The 18,976-nt window shown below is 39.2% G+C and overlaps 1 protein-coding gene across 2 annotated transcripts in view; it reads left to right on the plus strand.

Annotated features, from left to right (window-relative positions):
- The window catches only part of LOC141112233 (pre-mRNA-processing factor 39-like), a 71,593-nt gene that overhangs the window by 25,945 nt on the left and 26,672 nt on the right, over window positions 1–18,976 (plus strand). The window contains exons 4-11 of one of the 2 annotated variants that reach the window (XM_073604858.1): window positions 2,617–2,735; window positions 6,978–7,145; window positions 7,812–7,956; window positions 10,722–10,826; window positions 10,954–11,118; window positions 13,360–13,486; window positions 16,212–16,480; window positions 17,221–17,399. In XM_073604858.1, coding sequence (XP_073460959.1) covers window positions 2,617–2,735; window positions 6,978–7,145; window positions 7,812–7,956; window positions 10,722–10,826; window positions 10,954–11,118; window positions 13,360–13,486; window positions 16,212–16,480; window positions 17,221–17,399 — 1,277 coding nt within the window. The remainder of the gene's footprint in view (window positions 1–2,616; window positions 2,736–6,977; window positions 7,146–7,811; window positions 7,957–10,721; window positions 10,827–10,953; window positions 11,119–13,359; window positions 13,487–16,211; window positions 16,481–17,220; window positions 17,400–18,976) is intronic. The other variant, XM_073604859.1, reaches the window with a different exon arrangement.

Raw genomic sequence — 18,976 nt, forward strand, 5'->3', positions numbered from 1 at the left:
GAATTGTGTCACAGAAAAAAATTCTGTTTGAGACTGTTCTGCTATACACCTTTTCGAAACACACATGAATCTGTCACAAGTTGCGTACCACTGCAAATTATATTTCTAATGAGTATTTACAACACTTTTTATGAATGTCACAGATTTCGATTCAGACATGTTTACCCTAAAGCTGAATTCCAGGCAGGTATAAAGACACAAATTAATGTAGCTTTATATCATAAATGTTTTTGTTTTTTTTAACTCAAGCAGTGTAAGTACAATAAGTTCCCTACTTGTGAACGCTCAGTGCTTGCATACAAAGGCTGCGAGCGCTGATCAGTGTGTTCTGGTGGGGGGCGTCCCCTTGTCAGAACACAATTGCACAACTAGGGAAATTGCTGCTTGTGTTGGTACAGCGATCTGTCAGTTTTTTCGTTCAGCCTGTTGGGTTGAATGGGAAAAAAAACTGTGCAAACACCTGTTCACATCCTTTAAAGTTCACAACTGAAAGGTTCTTATGTAGGGGACATACTGTACCTGAATTTGACTTGATATCAGCTTCTTGCAGCCTAAGTATAGTCTGTACAGCAGAACTTAAGGGAGTAGAGAAGATGCATCAGGTTTACTACAGTGCAAGGAGCATGCTGATAGGTAAGAGCAAAGCCACAGAGAGCTCATCAGTGTGAAGCTCTCCTCTTACTGCCCATTTATAATGACATCTGAAAGTCCATGGGATTTACTATTTTAGGCAGAAAGTTAACATGTCTTCCCTGAAGTTGATGTGTTGAAAGCAGAAAAAAAATGGACATCACAGTTCGTGTATGGTGTTGCATAGCCGCAGACCGGTCAGGGTGCCTATGCTGAACTGTGTCCGTAGTCCTGTTCACTGTGTGCTGTCATACAGGTTTACATGGCTAGATAGGTATATTGAAATGAATAATTATACAACATTCGAACCACGCCATAATGCGATTTTACCACAAAATGAAGACTTTTAATTGCCACTTGAAAATACTGAAATGCCCACACTTTATTTCCTTCAAAGACATTATCCATACTAATTAAATTGAAGGGCATTATGTGCATGCAAAGAAATCTTGCGCACTCGCTTACAGTGTATAGCCACCCCCACTTGAGAGGTTGCGCCGTTTTCTTCAGTGTGCTTTTATGTGAAATCTGAACAATCTGGGGAGTTCCTGGAGGGCTGGATGGGCTTAGACGCTCCTTTTGACATCTGCTCTGCAACCATCAAGATTGTGATTTACAAGGGGAGAGACATCCTGAAAGAAAAAAGGCAAGTTTTATATTCAGTTGGTGTACTGAATTATTTTACTACTGTATTTAAGAGATATATAATATTGCAGCTTCTTATAGAGGTTTTTTAGAATGTTTAATATAAGCGGACATTTGTAACAATATAAGATATATTTGAGTACAGGCTATATGTAATTTGGAAATATTAGTAGCAGTCGGGGCAAATGGGGTCTACTTTTATTTTAAAAATTGCTATGCGATTGTATCAGAATTTGCACACAAATCGTGAATAATACCCTTGCAAAGGTTTTTAATGTGTGAACTTCCACTCAGATCGCCTAGGCCCTATCGCAGTGATGGCGAACCTTGGCACCCCAGATGTTTTGTAACTACATTTCCCATGATGCTCAACTACACTGCAGAGTGCATTAGCATCATAGGAAATGTAGTTCCAAAACATCTGGGGTGCCAAGGTTCGCATCACTGGCCTAGGGGATCCTAGCTCCCAAACAAAAAATAATGTGCCAAAAGTTGAAGGGGGGTTGGGGAGGAGGAGGAAGAGTGCAACTTCCCCTTTTGGGTGAAGTTCCGCTTTATATTTTATTTTGCAGGGCAAATTCTGTTTGTTCAAATGTTGTCTAATTGAATGTAATTAGAATAAGTTACCTATTTTACATGTTATTTTATGGATTTCTCTGGGGAATATAAGTAGTACTGGATATAGCATATTCTAAGTACATTCAATCCTTAAAGAACATACCTTTAAAAACATTTGATCCCAAGAGGAAATACTCTAAGAACATTCAGTCAGAAGAGAAAATACTTTAAAAACATTACATTTTCTCCATTTGCTCACATGCCATTGCTTTACACATTGAGCATAAAATCCCTAAAATGAATAAGAAAATGCTGGTTTAGTCACACAGAATGAATGTACTTGCAGTTTCTCTGGACAAAAAGCTAGGCAATTTTTTTTATAAATAGACCCCTAAGTTTACAGCTTATCCTTTAAAACTGCACTAATATGGTAAGATTTATGAAACTGAAGCAAAAATCTAAAAAATTAAACTTACAAAATAATTGTTGTGGTCCACCCTCATATCATTCTTGGCTACAGTATTCATATATCAAACCATAAATTTATATTTTAATCATTGCATATGGTAATTCGATTTTTTTTTTCAATTTATTTCTAGTTTGTTTCAAATTATTTGTCTATTTAGGATATATATGTTTTTTTTAATGTGTGTTATCCACAAAGTGAAAGTTGCAATATAAGTGCAAATCTCAAAAACAAGACAAGTTACATTACCAATTTCTGCTAATACTTGTTTTTCACCTCTAAAATGTTGTATGTTCTAATATTTTTATTCTGTGCAGATCTTTGAGCGTGCTGTGAAGGCCAACCCACTTAATGTCAACATGTGGACCAACTACATTCAGTTTCTGAAGAAGACTATGGACATGGATTTGACAAAATCTGTTGACAAGTTACGAGGGTAAGACTGATATGACGCTGTTTTTATTCTGGCGTTAGAGAGTAACTCTACTTTTGTTGAGAAAACACTTTCCCCTCTGGGTGATTTATGTATATTACAAGGATCTTAACAAACGTGGTTGTAGACTACTACCTTTTGTTGTTCTGAATAAACAGCTATTTGTTTGTCTGTGTCTATGTGCAAAAGTGAACGTGAATGGGAGTGACTTTATAATGATCATTTATGCACTAATGGGTTGTACATGGTTCTAATGAGGAAAGTGGCAGAGTCTTCGTTCCTTTAGACGTGATTTCCCTTTGGGGTTATCTTACCAAAAAGTTTGTTGCAGGTGATGCCCAAAGTCTGACTTGTATCTTGTAGTGCAGATGTCCTGGAAAATCGGTAAGCCAATCATACAAGCATGAAGTGACATTTTGAGGGGCATTCTATACACCATCTGTGTACAGAACACCTTCAGGTTACCATATTGCATTGCAATTTACAGAACATTACAGAGCTGCAGATTGAAAAGGAAATGTATTTTTTAATAACATTTATTTACAAAATGACTTGTATAGTTATTGTATATGCTAGATTATTATTATTTTTCCTACCAAAGTGCAGTTACCCTTTAGGCTTGACTTGGGCGATGGGGAAATCTATGAATTATTCTGTTGGTATGTCAAAGGACAATAGATTAGATTATGCATGTTTTTCTTTTATTATTATTATTATTATTATTATTATAGACTCTATAAATAATTTTGCTACAGATCCCCATATTTAATGTCCCTTTAAATAGTTTGTTTTGTCCAAGTTAGCCCAAACAAACTATTTACTGCACTAACAGATCCACTTGCAGGGCGCGCTGTATTTACTTTGTGTAACATCAGCTACATACAGTATACAGCACTGTTCTGGCAGTGGGATGGGGACTTTCCATCCCACTACCAGAAAAAAACAAGAGTTTGGCTGGGTGCTGCTTAGCCATTCATGGGAAGCTTTGTATTCTATGAATGAATACAAAGTTTCCTCTGATTGGCTGAGGCAGATTTTGATTTCATCTGCTCGCCTCATCGCCTCACCCTATCTGCTCCCATCCCACTGCCAGAACACAGCGCTGTTAACTGTATGTATCTAAGGCCACATACAGTTAATACAGCGCACCCAGCTTATGTACTTGTTAGTGCAGTAAATGGTTTGCTTGGGCCAACTTGGCTCAAACTAACTGTTTAAAGGGACAATAAACGTGGAGTTAGTCTTTAAGTGTGTGTGGTTGTTTGTTGACTTTTTGTTCTCACTCCCTAGTTAATCAGTGTGTGTGTGTGTGTGTGTGTGTGTCAGAGGGGGTTGGTGGTGGTAAAGGCCGTGTGCAATGTGAATTGAATATTTCTGTTAAAAGGCCCTAACTGATTATTATTTGAAAGTTTTTCTTTGATTTGTTATCACTTAACCATCATGTGCTTTGGAGTTTCCTAAAACTGGTTGTGATATTTCCATTTTTACTTTCAACAAGTTTTACTTAACTTATGACATTTATTCACTTCAGACAGGTGAAGATCCTAAACTTCATGAAAGGGCATCTTTTAGAACAGGTGTAGACCTATTTTTGACTACTAGGGGGAAGAGGTTCAAATGATCAGCCAGATTTTAGTAAATGTATTTCTACTGCTAATAACACTACAGACACCTTCCTGCTCTGTTTTTTTCCCCCATGAATCCCACCCCACCCTAAATTTGCAGTGAACTTTTTTTTTTCCAGGTGACTTTTTTAGTAGTATAATTGCCAGCGTTGGAGATTGAGCCAAGGAAATTGGTGACAATTGGTCAAATCTGGATTTGTGCAGTAGTGTTCACCCTTCTATTATTTATTGCTACTAGATCTCAGTAGACCAATCCACAGATTATTTTGCTAATCTCTCAACTTTAATCATGTAAGGAACAGAGGAGTTTACATTTTCCCATTTTATACGCAAAAAATTTACCTGCAGTATAATATGAAATGACCGGTGTGTAATTCTCTGCCATTAATGTGTGTCTTATAATAAATTGCCTACATGAATATTACCTTGTTGATGACATGGACAAAGATTAGATAATACAGTCTCCTCTTACACCCCCATTCCTGTTGGCAATATTTTCTCCAAAGAAAAGATTATACAGCAAAGGCTACTTTGCTGATTATAAGATACATTTGGGGCTGGGATTTTTGCCAAAGGAAAAGTTAAATACTGACCGACAGGCTCTTCAAACTTTTACACATGCTACATTTTTTTCCAGTTCAATAAATGCAAAATCAAATAGTAAATGTGCATTGTAAGTTGTACAATATGTCGTGTTTTTGGCTACACTCACTTGCACTCCTGTGTTTACCTTTTTAAGATCACCTTTTGCTGCATTTTTTAAGATGTTTGGATACTGGACGTAAGGAATTCTACTTGTTCTGAATGCAGGTAGATGCACAGTGTGAGCGGAACCATTGAAAAATTCTAGCTGCATGGGGAGAGGATGTCTAGACGGCTCGATTTTCAGCTGATTCCTGCGGAATCAACAGAAACTCTAGCCGTGGGTGGCCCTGTGGGAACCAATCGGCATGACAAAATTTGCTTTCTCAATCAACATTTGTTGAAGAAGCTTGGTGGCTGAAGAGTGACTGCATCTAATCAAATGCAATAGCTCGCAGGAAAGATTCCTCCACCTACCCTGTTGAGCGCGTATGGCTAGCTTAAGGGAAACGCACACCAGGATTGACAGGAGGACAACATACAAGGAAAACTTGAGGGATGCCAAACAGTGCTGTTAATTTTAAATTCACTATACAGGCAATAATACAATTGTTTAATATAGTGATCTCTTGAATAAATCAAATGGTGGGTTTGAAAGTTTGATCTGTAAACATTGTATTTAATTGGAAAAGAACAGTGGTGGAAAGTCCAGTTAAGCTGAACCAAACTGTACAAAAGCTCATTTGAAATGAATCTTTAACTGATCGTTTATTAGTGCATTTAGGGTCAGCATTAGGGTTCAGTGAGAGGCCAAAACCTGTGGTAGCCTTTGGGAGAAGAAGCTGTGACCAAGAGAATGGTTGCTAAATGTTTGTGATGGTCTTGAGCATGCACATTTGTTGGGGAATTGTGCATTGGAGTTATTAAGATCACCATGAAATTGGTACACCAGACAGGATGAAGGTGTGCGTAAGGGGCTGGATATGTAGTGGGTAGTGGCCTAATTATTTTTTATAATACTTAGAGCTATACCATATTACAGAATTCTAAATACTTACTAAAAAAACAGGGAATCCAGCTTTTTTTTTTTTTTTACTTTTTGCAAATTAATAATTAATGTGAGGGAGATATACCAGACATGTAAGTACAGATCACCTTCATCCTGAGCCTTGTTCTGGTATCAGAATTCAGAAAGGAACACCATATCACTATTCTTTGCCAAGCACTTCATTTCATGCAGCCTTATCTTCACTTAACCATTTACATCAGTGGGCAACGCATAGGCTAATTTTCTGAAGAACTGTATTGATGTGTACATTTTGACAACATGTGGTTCTTTCATGACTCTGAAATCTGAAGATCAGTGAGAAGAACAGAAGCTGAAGACTGACTGCTGTGCGGTTCCTTTAGATGAGGAGAATTGCTGTGATCTAATGCAAAGGGGAATTTTGACTTCAGCAGCCTGGGTTTAGTTTCTTTGTCATATTTCAGCAAACTTGTTCTATTACAAAGTAACGCTTGAGAGTGTTCATAAATTTGCCAATATGGTCCACAGATTTTTTTTCATTACTGTTTCTCTACTTGTGTTTCTGTTAAATTTTCACTCTTTTGTGAATTAAATGTGTACTGTCATGATTGCTAGAGCTATTGTACTTATTACTTCCAATAAAAAATACATTGAAATAATGTAGCAGTGGAAAAAACTTTTGAGATGCTTGTTGCTTATGGGATCCTACATTTTCTGAATTCCTGTTTAAAACATAGAAGTTTGTCTTCTACAATCCCTTTGCTTCAGTAGTATAGTAAAGGTTCAGTAAAATTGAAACAAACCATGTCTCTCATAACAAATAATACACCATTGCTTAGGGATTTTGCTGAGCTGCTATATAGTTCATTTTATTCAGTTGGGCATTCTTATACAAGTGTTTTTAAATTGTGATGCTTTTTCATTTTTGCAGCATGTCATTGTGACATGCAGCGTATGCAGAAATTAACCTTATTCATTTGAGACTTGCCTTCATTTTGTACCTTCTTGCAGTGTGTTTAGGGAGGCTGCAAAAGCTTCTGGTATGGAGTTTCATTCAGATGTGCTATGGAGGATGTACATAGAGTTTGAGATTCAGCAGAAGAACCTAAAAGAAGTTACTGTACTATTCGATCGAGTGCTTACTATTCCCACTCAGCTATATAAAACACACTATGAGAGGTGAGGATAATGGTTGGTATGCTTAGAATTTAGAATTACTTTCTTTCATTTTCTATTCTTTTACTTCTGTTTTATGATTTATAAAATGTTTCTTTCTGCAAAAACAAACATCTTTGTTGTGTATACTTTGCTTTTTTTAAAGTAAATGTAGTCTCCTTTTTTTTCCTATAAAAATAAAATACATGTTATACTTACCTGCTCTGTGCAGTGGATTTGCACAGGGCAGCCTGGATCCTCCTATTCTCTGGTCCCTTTTCTGTACTCCTGGCCCCTCCCTCCTTTTGAGTGCCCACACAGCAAGTAGCTTGCTATGGAGGCACCCGAGCTGAGTCACAGCTCCCTGGGTCCATTCAGACACAGAGCCCTGATTCAGCTCTGCCCCCTCTCTCTCCTGATTGGCTAGCTGACTTTGACAGCAGCTGGAGCCAATGGAGCTGCTGCTGTGTCTTAGCCAATTAGGAGGGAGAATCTCAGAGGGCTGAGACACTTGGGGATGTCGCTGGACAGAGAGGGACCTCAGGTAAGTGTTAGGGGGGCTGCTGCACACAGAAGGCTTTTTATCTTAATGCATAGAATGCATTAAGATAAAGGGGTTGTAAGGGCAGAAAGTTTTTTAAGTGTCAGGTAAACCTAGTAAAGATTGTTCTTTTCTTTTGTACTATCCAGATTTAGGGCGTTTATATTCTCTTATTCCCCGATTGAAATCTTGAACACAGAGGAACTGGATTGGATCCACTCAAGAGTACAGATTGAAAGTGACAATGATCAGATCGCTGCTGAAGATTCAGATGACTGTTTGGAGTCATTAACAGTGTGTATTTTCTCCCAAATTTTTTGATTTGATTTTGATTCTTGATGTTTACTTGTATATTTTGACACATTTATGTAATGTAACATAGTTAGGGAACAAAGTCCCACATACTATGACAGATGATCAGGTCCCAAACTGACTTTTCACTTTGATTTACTTTAGAGGCTGCGCCATAAAGTGGAAGGGCACAAGAATTGATCATTTCCATAGTGGAAGGGCACTATCCTCAGCCTTTCCTAAACAACTGCATCAATCCAAACATGTTTGAAATCTTTTGTGCATGAAAGGCTTGGTTTCATCCAATTTATGTCAAAATTAGACGTGTTCACAGTTTTTAAAAAATTACTAATATTCACATGTGGATTATGCCTGGCATATTCCATATTTTGTAGTGCTACAACCTAATTGTGGTAATTTTTCTGCCAGCAGGTGAACCTGTGCCCCACTCTCAGATCACCTCTTTACTAAAAGAAACATTCCCATAGCATATCCCTGTATTTCCTTAACATGTTACTAACAACAATCTCCATCCTGATTAGTTTTCCAGTCTTTATTGACAAAAAACATTTTTGCAACATAGTGCTAATTGTGAGGATTGTGTTCTCAGGAAGATGGACTGTGTTGACTTACACCACATACAGTATTTTGTTCTCCATCCAAAAAGTTTGGTTTTGATCTCACCAAAGAGCTATTATCCACCTGTTTGCTGTCTCTCCTACATGCCTTGTGGCAGTGCATTCTGTTAGTGACCATAGTAGATAGTGATATTCTTATGTACATTTAATATAATATCAAGCAGATATGTGCTTATTCATGAAAGAGATAATATGGCTTGAATCGTTTTTGGCTTTTGAGTGATTCCTAACATGCAGGTAGTGACCAGCAATTGCCCCATGTCCCTAAAAAAGGGAACATGACTCCAAGTTTTCTGGACATCCAGATAAACTTTCTACCTTGGCAGGCTCCACAGACATCTGCGTGGTGTTAAACAGTTTTTGCAAACTTGCACCTAACTTCGCCCTAAATAACGCCACCAATGCTAGTACCAGGAAATCCCCTTTCTTCTCTTGACTTGCCATTTCCTGTTCCTGTCTCTCCACTAGTATCAGTGGCAGCTTAAACTCAAAAGACCTTCACCTTCAGACAGTTCCTGTCTCTGCCTTTACTGCCCAAACGCTTCTGTGCTGCTTACCTCTGTTTGTGCAGGTTATGCTTCACACGTTTGAGTAGGGTGAACCTAGTTGCCATGACCTGGGATCAGCATGGCACTTCCGAAGTTTTGTGAGTGGTCCCTGGCAAAATGCTGACAAGCCCTTAGATTCTGCACCACTTGGGGTCCCAAACCCACTGCTTGCACGTGATGTCACTCCTTTTATTCCTGTGACAGTCTGATTTGAGAGGAAGCAGGTTTTCCTGCTAAATTTATTCCTGGTGACAGAATATTCCAGTAAAAGGGAAAATTGCAGTCTCTCTAGACCACACAGGGGGAAAACATTAAAACCCATGCGTCCTATGTGTCAGTGTTGAGAATCATTGTGTGCAAATGCACATCCCAAAATCATAGCTTTCTTGAATCCATTAAAGGTGAATTGTGGTAATCGGAAAAAAGAAGAGTAAATTGTAATCACATTTAATACAGGATAGAAAGTGAAACTGCCATTACCACTATTCTGTAAACTAACATCACTGGTAAAGTGTAGGACCTGCACATGTCTTCAGATTAATTAACTTAACTTAATTTAGACTTTTTGCTAGGTTGTTATTAAAGTGTTACTAAACCCAGGACCCTGCATTCACTATATCTGGTCTCCCACATTACACAGAACACAGAACATGGAAATGCAATTGATTTTTGTAGATATAAATTGCTAAATACCTTTTCTCAGCAGCAGTTAGAGCAGTCTTGTGACTTCTATCAGTGTCCAGTGGAGCACTGGTTAAAGCTTGTAGGAGGCGTTTTCATTCTCCCCTGATTGTCCTATGAGGCTGCATGACTCCTGACCCTCTGTGTGGACAGTGCTGATTGGCACTGTACTGATCACATGAACAAACTGAGCATGTGCAGCTTGCCCCCAAGGTTCTGTCAGGAGGTTTAGTAACACTTTAAGTCAAGCCATTTTGTAATGTTCTGTTAATAAACAATTACATTTTAATTTATTCTGCAAAGATATGTAGCCATCTAGAGGTGTTATGATGGTGTTACAAAATGCTCCTCAAAATCTAATTTCCATATTGTGCAATTGGTTTATCTATAGTAATAGAATACAGACACTGCAGCTTTTCTAGGCAGGTCATCCTATTCACAAATTATTTTGAGATGGAAACAGAACACCAACAGCAATTTATTCAGAGCAGAGAAAGGTGTAAATGTGCCAAAGTGTAAACAAAACAGTTGTACCCTGTTTTGTGACCTAGAGTAAAGTCAAATCCCTGCATACACCTGGGGCATGCAATCAGGGTTCTTTTTCCCATGGACAGAGTATTGGCTTGTAAAGCAAAAACATTTGTTTGTAGTTACCACAAGGTTCAATTCAATTAAATAGTTTAGTATTTACAAACTAAGTTTATGTGTTTGTGTAGCTATAGTCCTCTAGAAACTATTAAAAGAAAAACATAGGGTTTGGTGTATATAATTAATTTAATTTAATAATTATAAGCTTCATAATACAGTTAAGGCAGTTAATTGATGTGATACATGCAAAATGGAGTGTCATTTTGCTAAAATTATTAATATATGCACTTTTTAATTTTTTCTTTCATTTTAGGAATCTGATATAGCAAAGTTTCGGGAACATATACTCAAAATTAGAGAGCAGTTGTACATCTTAAATGAAGCAGAAGTTAAAAAGCGCTGGACCTTTGAAGAGTCGGTGAGGGCACTCTCTCATTCTTTTTTTTTTTTTTTTTTCTTCACACCCCTTTCTCCCACCTTGTACATTTATTTTTATTTATTTTTTACTGTGTTCTGTTTTCTTTTGTACGATTTCTTTCATCCAGATCAAACGGCTTTATTTCTATGCTATACCAGTGAATGTTAAGCAGCTGCAAAACTGGAGAAAATATCTGGAGTTTGAGGTGTCTCAGGGTCAGCATGAGCGTATAGTATTACTGTATGAGCGCTGCCTGATGAGTTGTGCACTTTATGAGGATTTCTGGCTGTCGGTAAGTCTTGTTTGTTGTATTTATATTGTGGGGCAGGAGCTATAGATTGGCCATAGATTTTACAAGGTGGTTGGGCATGCAGCCATGATACGAGGGTCCTTAGGGAAAAACACCTTAAAAACTCCTGTTTTGGCTAATGGTGTTGACATCATTCTGTTCAAAACTGCCAGGGGGCAACTCATCCAATTTATGTGGGGTAACCTAATGTAGATAGAAGATTAAAATATGCACAATCATACTAATTGGTATTTGAGTAAATTCTCTGAAACATGTGCTGCTCTTGTAGCAAAGAGTGCAAGTAGACATAACAAAACTTGCCAAGGCAACCACACAGTTACCTTCATGCCTCCTGAAAGAGTTAGTTGCATTATAATCACAAACAAATGCTTGTATCATAGCTTTCCATGAAAGACAACAGCTCACGTTTGTGATGAGACAGCCTACTATAACTATATTTCTCCATTTTCTATCAGTGATGTGGATATCTCATTATGAACTTGAGCTGTTGTCTGTCATGGAAAACTATGATACAAGCATTTGTTTGTGAGTATAATACTTACCTTCTTTTTACTTATTAAATATATTTATTGAGGATAATGCAGTAGGCCTGTGTGCCCTTTGTTCTATTATATTATTTCAGTGTATTCAGACTTCCCCAGTCTTTGGAGGGCAGCAAGTTGTGACATATCCGGATAAGCCAGGATAAGTGTCTGGCCCCACTTCTAAGCGCAGGAGATTGTGTGTTCTGATATGTAGAGTTACATATTTATCTGCGTATAACACGCATCCCAATTTCGGAGGGAAGTTTCAGGAAATTTTTTTTTTTTTTTAATAAACCACTTTGAAGCAAAATAATGGTCAGTGAGCATCAATGCAGCCTGATTAGTGCCAATCTGCAACCTCCATGCAGCCTGATCTGTGCCCATCTGCAGCTTCAGTGCAGCCTGATCTGTGCCCATCTGCAGCCTTGCTCCTCACTGCAGCCTAATCAGTGCCCATCTGCAGCCTTGCTCCTCACTGCAGTCTAATCAGTGGCCATCTGCAGCCTAATCAGTGCCCATCTGCAGCCTTGCTCCTCACTGCAGCCTGATCAGTGCCCATCTGCAGCCTAATCAGTGAACATTTGCAGCCTTGCTCCTCACTGCAGTCTAATCAGTGGCCATCTGCAGCCTAATCAGTGCCCATCTGCAGCCTTGCTCCTCACTGCAGCCTGATCAGTGCCCATCTGCAGCCTAATCAGTGCCCATCTGCAGCCTTACTCCTCACTGCAGCCTGATTGGTGCCCATCTGCAGTATTACTCCTCACTGCAGCCTGATTAGTGCCAATCTGCAGCATTGCTCCTCACTGCAGCCTGATCAGTGTCCATCTGCAGCCTTGCCGAAATAGACAGAGCTGGATCTCCTGTGTACTTGGCTCAGCATCACGCCCAATCCCGCCCCTTGGTCCGGATCCTATGATGGACATAACGCCGGTTTAATGCCGGGACGTCAATGCTAGGAGCCATCCAGGTTGCAGGACTGAGCAGAGCCGAGTACACAGGAGATCCGGCTCTATTACGGCGGTGCTCGTCCCCTCCTTCCCCTCGGTGGCAGCCTATATCGGCGTATAACGACCACATGCGATTTTCCCCCTATTTTAAGGGGGAAAAGTGTGTGTTATATGCCAATAAATATGGTAGTTGCATGGCTGTGATGTAAGATCACCTTTTTTTAAATGAGTGGCTGACCTGGAACAAGTATGGAGAGCGGGAGTTCTTAAAGGGGTTGTAAACCCTTGTGTTTTTTCACCTTAATGCATCCTATGCATTAAGGTGAAAAAAGTTCTGTCACTGAACAGCCCCCTGTTTTACTCACCTGATCCCATATGTTTACACGCTGGAGACGCGCACACCCTCTCTGGCCTGAGTCTCGGCTTTTGATTGGATAGATTGATCGCAGCGCAGGCATAGGCTCCCGCAGCTGTCAATCAAATCCAATGACGCGGGCCTGAGTCCAACATTCTGTGTCTATGGACAAAAAAGATATAATTTCCACAAAAAAAGTCAGCAATGGCAGGCTATAAGGCAACTTTAAAAAAAAAATTATTATATTTAATTCTTTTTTAAATTTGAAACAGTCATGTGGCAATTTAAGTTTTATAGGAGGCCTAATATAATAAATGGATCTAGCATTTTAGTACAAGGTCTGCTTTAAATATCAGGGACTTAAATAACCAAACTAATAAAGTTTATTTCTATACAGTATGCACAATATATGGAGGGCCATTCAGTGGAGGGTGCCCGTTCTGTATTTGAGAGAGCCTGTCGTATCCATTTACCAATAAAATATGGCATACATCTTCAATGGGCTGCATTTGAGGAGAAGCATGGTAAGTTACTATTTTCTGTTCTGTGTATGTTGTGCCATATAATTTGTTTAGCCAGTGTTTTGCACCTCCTATTTTTCAATTCACGGGCTTCAACCTAGAAGTATAAAAAGATTTTTTGGCCCTGACGTTAAAAGAAAAAAAAAAAGACAGTCATAACTATTAGAGGTGCTGCCTTTAGCAAGTCTCCAATATTGGCTATCAGTTTCCAAACTGCAGTGAAAAAAGTAATTGCTGTAGACATTATCACCCCCTGTCAGGAGTCTGTGATAGTGAGCCCTTGTAGATCGCCAACTCGGGATTACCCAGGGCGTGGAGTCTAAGCCCCAGCCTGCTTCTTCACCAGAGCCCCTGATGGTGGGGTTGACCTTGCAGCAAGCTGCAATCAGGTCCTGGCTCCCAAGTACACCCAGCTGAGAATGCAGAGACCGGATACATAAAGTAGTAAGCGGCCAGGAGCTCCGAGAAATATATAATAGTGATGGTGTTTGCGCTGTGGGGGAAGGTGAGAGGAGTGTTGCCAAAAGAATACTGGTGAAAGCTGAAGTGGTAATAGCAACTAAATAAGTGTACATAAAATCCAAGTACATAAAATAATGACTGGTATAGTAATCATAAAATATAAAACATATGAAATAGATGCCAGTCCAGTGTTAATTTAATATAGAAACACATACAAATGAAATAACAAGTCCTTGTGATAATAAAGAAAGGTAACAAAAGTCTGTGTCGAGCAAAAAAGGAACAATCCCACCACCAGGAATCATATCGCTTATGCCTGCCTTTGTCTTCTCCATGGGCAGGCATGAGCGATATGATTCGCTGGCTGGATCACAAGATGAAAATAGAAGAAAGAAAGATTTAAAAAAAGAACATAGGCATCAAGTTAGGCAAGAAGTGTCACTGAGTCCACCCGACAAACAGTGGGAAGCAGGAGCTAATTGAAGATGCCACACTGAGGACATACGAACTCGGCGTTCGTTGGATTGACGCCTATGTTCCTTTTTCAAAAGTGAGTGCATCATTGTTTGATCCGCCTCTGTCCCACTGTGTTTGTTGCGGTATTATGCTATATACTCTTTATGTTTCTCCGTATGATCCCATACATCCATTATTGGGACTGCTCAAGCAACACATAGGAAATTGTTCTATCTTCTCATCAACCATCCTTACCTGTGATCTGTGACCAGTATATGCTGTACACCTTACAGCAGTAAGGTGAGCTGCTTGCAGACACAGAGGTGTCATCACTGAAGATTGCATTTGGTACACGTGTGCTTCCTGGTGGTGGGATTGTTCCTTTTTTGCTCGACAGACTTTTGTTACCTTTCTTTATTATCACAAGGACTTGTTATTTCATTTGTATGTGTTTCTATATTAATTAACACTGGACTGGCATCTATTTCATATGTTTTATATTTTATGATTACTATACCAGTCATTATTTTATGTACTTGGATTTTATGTACACTTATTTAGTTTCTATTACCACTTCAGCTTTCACCAGTATTCTTTTGGCAACACTCCTCTCACCTTCCCTCACAGCGCAAACACCATCACTATTATATTTTTCTTTCTTTCTGTTTGGATCAGAGTCACAGGTGTTTGCAGCAGTGCCCCCTTAGTTTAAATTTTAGACAGAGCGGGAGTCTTTTTCATATATACAGGAGCTCAGAGAACTGTGAAGTTGCTCGGGTAATCTGACCTGCACTGAGCATGTCTTTAACCACTTAAGGACCACTCCATGTACATTTACTGCGGCGGGGCGGCCCTTAAACGGTTGAAGTGGTTATATAGGGAAGCAGACTGGGAGGTGACCAAGGAAGTGATAGAAGGGAAAAGCTATAAATCCCAGAGTAAGGCTCGATTCACATCTATGCATGTTGCTTTTGAGCGTTTCTGCAGTGCTTTTTGTGCGGTGCTTGCCGCGTTTTTACTGCAATTTTTCCACTATTTGCATTTTGCGTTTTTTTTTTTTTTTTTACACTGTATATAGCTGGTTGCTAAGGAGGGGGCCGGGAAGCCGGCTGGCATGTCCTTACCAACCGATGAGTCATCAGCTGTCAGCTGGCTTCCCGCTCAATGTAAAAAAAAATATGCCTCTGCGCCCCCCACCCCAAAGCACCTTGGCCCCATGATGTCACAAGGGGCGTGGCCTCTGGATGACATAATCCGATTGCCACACCCCCATCATTATTTAAGAAGTGCAGGACATCGGCGCCGACAGATCAGCGGGAAACAGCATTTTTACAGTGTAAAAAAAGAAATTAAAAACCGCAAATTGCGGCAAAATTGGGGTAAAAACATGGTATTTGCGTTTTGGATGCGGGTCCATTGAATTCTATTACATGCAAAACACTGCATTTTGCGCGAAAAAAGTCCCCGACCCTTTCAAAAACGCAGAGGCACATAAATGCATTGATGTGAACATGTTCCATAGAAACCCATGTTAAAAAATTTTCCCTGCATTTCTGCAAAATGCACCAAAAAACGCATTAGTGTGAATCAAGCCTAAAGCAGGAGACGTCCATAGGTGAACAGAGATGCCAGCAGCACATCTAAAATGGAGCCACAGTTCTAGCAGAACACTGAAGCAAGGAGGAAAGAGTTTCACAAACAGAAATCTACAGGCTTAACTTGTGACACCTCTACTCTCTTTTTTTTTTTTTTTTTCACGTTTTTACATTTGCATCTTGGATTCTTTGTTATGATAGCTATTTTCTTCCAGGATGTTTGGACTCTGCCCGTGACATTTTGTGTAACTTTGAACGTAGAACACCTGGTTTAGCTATTGTACGTCTGAGGCGTGTTGGTCTGGAACAGCGAAATGGAAATCTACAGGAGGCTGAACGATTGCTAAAGGAGGCTGTGCAGATCAGTGCAGGCACAAAGTTAGAAGGATTTTATGCTGTGAAACTCTCACGACTAATTCTAAAGCTCCAGAGAGACCCACACAAGGCAAAGGCTGTACTTGGTGAAGCCATTAAGAAGGATCCGGTGAGAATGAATAAACTATTGAAAGTAGATGTTTGGTGTGTACTCTGCTATGTAGCTTCAGCATTCAACTTCTTTTATTGTAATCTTGTTTATAAAGTTCTCCTCAGCCATCAAGACTGCCGATTTGTAGGATCCGCTAATCATGGCTGATGGCAAATTTTATACCAGATCGGGCTATGCCTGCCAAAGAGAGGAAGTTTTGGGCATTTAGATCTGCTCATGTATGGGCAGCTTTAAAGGGAATGTGTCTGAATGCACATACAAAACTTTCATCTTCATTTTTGCTTCTTTTACAGTCAGTCTTTAAAATAGAACAAGTATGTGCATATCCTGTGTATGTGTGTTTTAGGTCAGCAACTCTTCAAGTAGTAAAGGAAGGATAAAAATGACAATCTTGGCGCGTGCATCATCAAAAACAACTTTGCTTTGGCAGTTGTCCTATTTACGTTCCTCTTAAAGAGAAAATGATTTAGATGTTCCACTCCATAAAGTGGCAAGAAAAATATTCATATTCTTGTTACCTCAAATGAGTAAATTTTTCGTTAGGCTGCCCAGGTTATTTTATTCTGCATTTTATTTGAAGTCGTACTTCTATTTTCATACATGAAGTATATAGCAGATATAATTTAGTATTTTTCCACCAACATGTTTTCCCATGAGCGACACAAGAGTATCATACCATTTGGTTGATTGGGATTTTAATTGGCATGTTCTGTGACTTAAATGTATATATCTCCTAGGAAAATCCCCATTTACATATGTGTATGCTGGAGATTAAGATGTCCACAGATGATGCTGAAGATGCTCCTCTGGTCTGTTTGGAAGAAGCTTTGAAATGTAAACTCTCTGATGATTCGAAGAAGATCCTATCTCAAAAACGACTTGAATTTCTAGAAGACTTTGGCAGTAACCTAGCAAGGTACAATGTCTTTTCCAGGTTAGCCCAGTCTCCCATGATCTGTAGGTGTTCGTACAAGAGCACATTCAGATGCGCAGTGTCAGCATCTGGCGATTTGTCTCTTAAACTGCAGATAATCCTATATCTGTTAGATAAATGTAAAGTCACTTTTACAATAACTGTATGTTTGGGGACTGGGGACTTAAGATATATGTTCATATCCCACAGGAATAAAACTGTTTGTCATAGCGATAGCATACCCTATTAGATGAAGTAGCTTTATTAATGTGGATGTAATTGATTATCCAGCATCATTTGTCTCTTATTCTTTTCTTCCAACACACATGGAAATTATTCACAAAACAAAGTATTTAAAGTAAAACTCTTCTCTTGGAGTTCATTAAGGGACACAGAGTTAGAGGGATTCTGAGATACATAGGTTATATTGCCACCTTCAGGAAAATTGGTAAACTGACATTGGCAAACAAAGCTGTTAATCAGCCAGTATAACCCCTCCCAGTCAGAAGTCAGAGGGATACTTGGATGTATGGGACATCCTAAGGCAGTCCAACTGAGCGTTGGGCAATACCGCAAACAGAATGCTACAAGCCTGCAAAACTGCAGTGTAAAATTGGGGGCAGTTTGCAGCTCATCGAGCCACAGAAGGTCCTTGTGTCCAAATCTGGCATCAGATGAGGCCTGAACATCCACCTGGTAAACCTCAGAGAACATGTGAATGGAAGACCAGATGGCAGTCTTGCAAATTTTAGAAACGTGCCTGATGCTGAAAGGCCCAACAGACACTCTTAGATCTAGTAGAGTGTGCCTTAACCACTTTCCGCCCAAGCCTATTCTGGCACTCCTCTCCTACATGTAAAAATCATCATTTTTTTGTTAGAAAATTACTCAGAACCCCCAATCATTATATATGTTTTTTTAGCAGAGACCCTAGGGAAAAAAATGTCAGTCATTGCAACTTTTTATGTCACACGATATTTGCGCAGCAGTTTTTCAAACGCTTTAAAAAAAAAAAAAAGATCATGAATTAAAAAAAACAAAACCGTAAAGTTAGTCCAAATTTTTTCTATATTGTGAAAGATGATGTTATGCCGAATAAATAGATACCTAACATGCCATGCTTTAAAATTGTGCACACTCGTGGAATAGCGCCAAACTTTGTTACTTAAAAATCTCCATAGGCGATGCTTTAAACATTTTTACAGGTTACCTGTTTAGAGTTGCAGAGGTCTTGGGCTAGAATTGTTGCTCTGGCTCGAACGTTCCCGGCGATACCCCATGTGTGGTTTAAACGCCGTTTACATATGTGGGTGCAGAGTATGTATGCATTCGCTTCTGTGTGCGGGGACGGGGGCGCTTAAAAAAAAAAAAAAAAAATTAATTTTAATTTTTTTATTTTTACACTTTCCCTTTAAATTTTTATTTATTTTTTGATCACTTTTATTCCTATTACAAGGAATGTAAATATCCCTTGTAATAGGAATAGGGCATGACAGGTCCTCTTTATGGAGAGATGTGGGGTCTTATCGACCTCACATCTCTCCTCTAGGCAGGAAAGACAGATAAAGAAAAACGAAAAA

This window comes from Aquarana catesbeiana, linkage group LG11 (genome assembly GCF_042186555.1).
Source record: "Aquarana catesbeiana isolate 2022-GZ linkage group LG11, ASM4218655v1, whole genome shotgun sequence".
Taxonomy (NCBI): domain Eukaryota; kingdom Metazoa; phylum Chordata; class Amphibia; order Anura; family Ranidae; genus Aquarana; species Aquarana catesbeiana.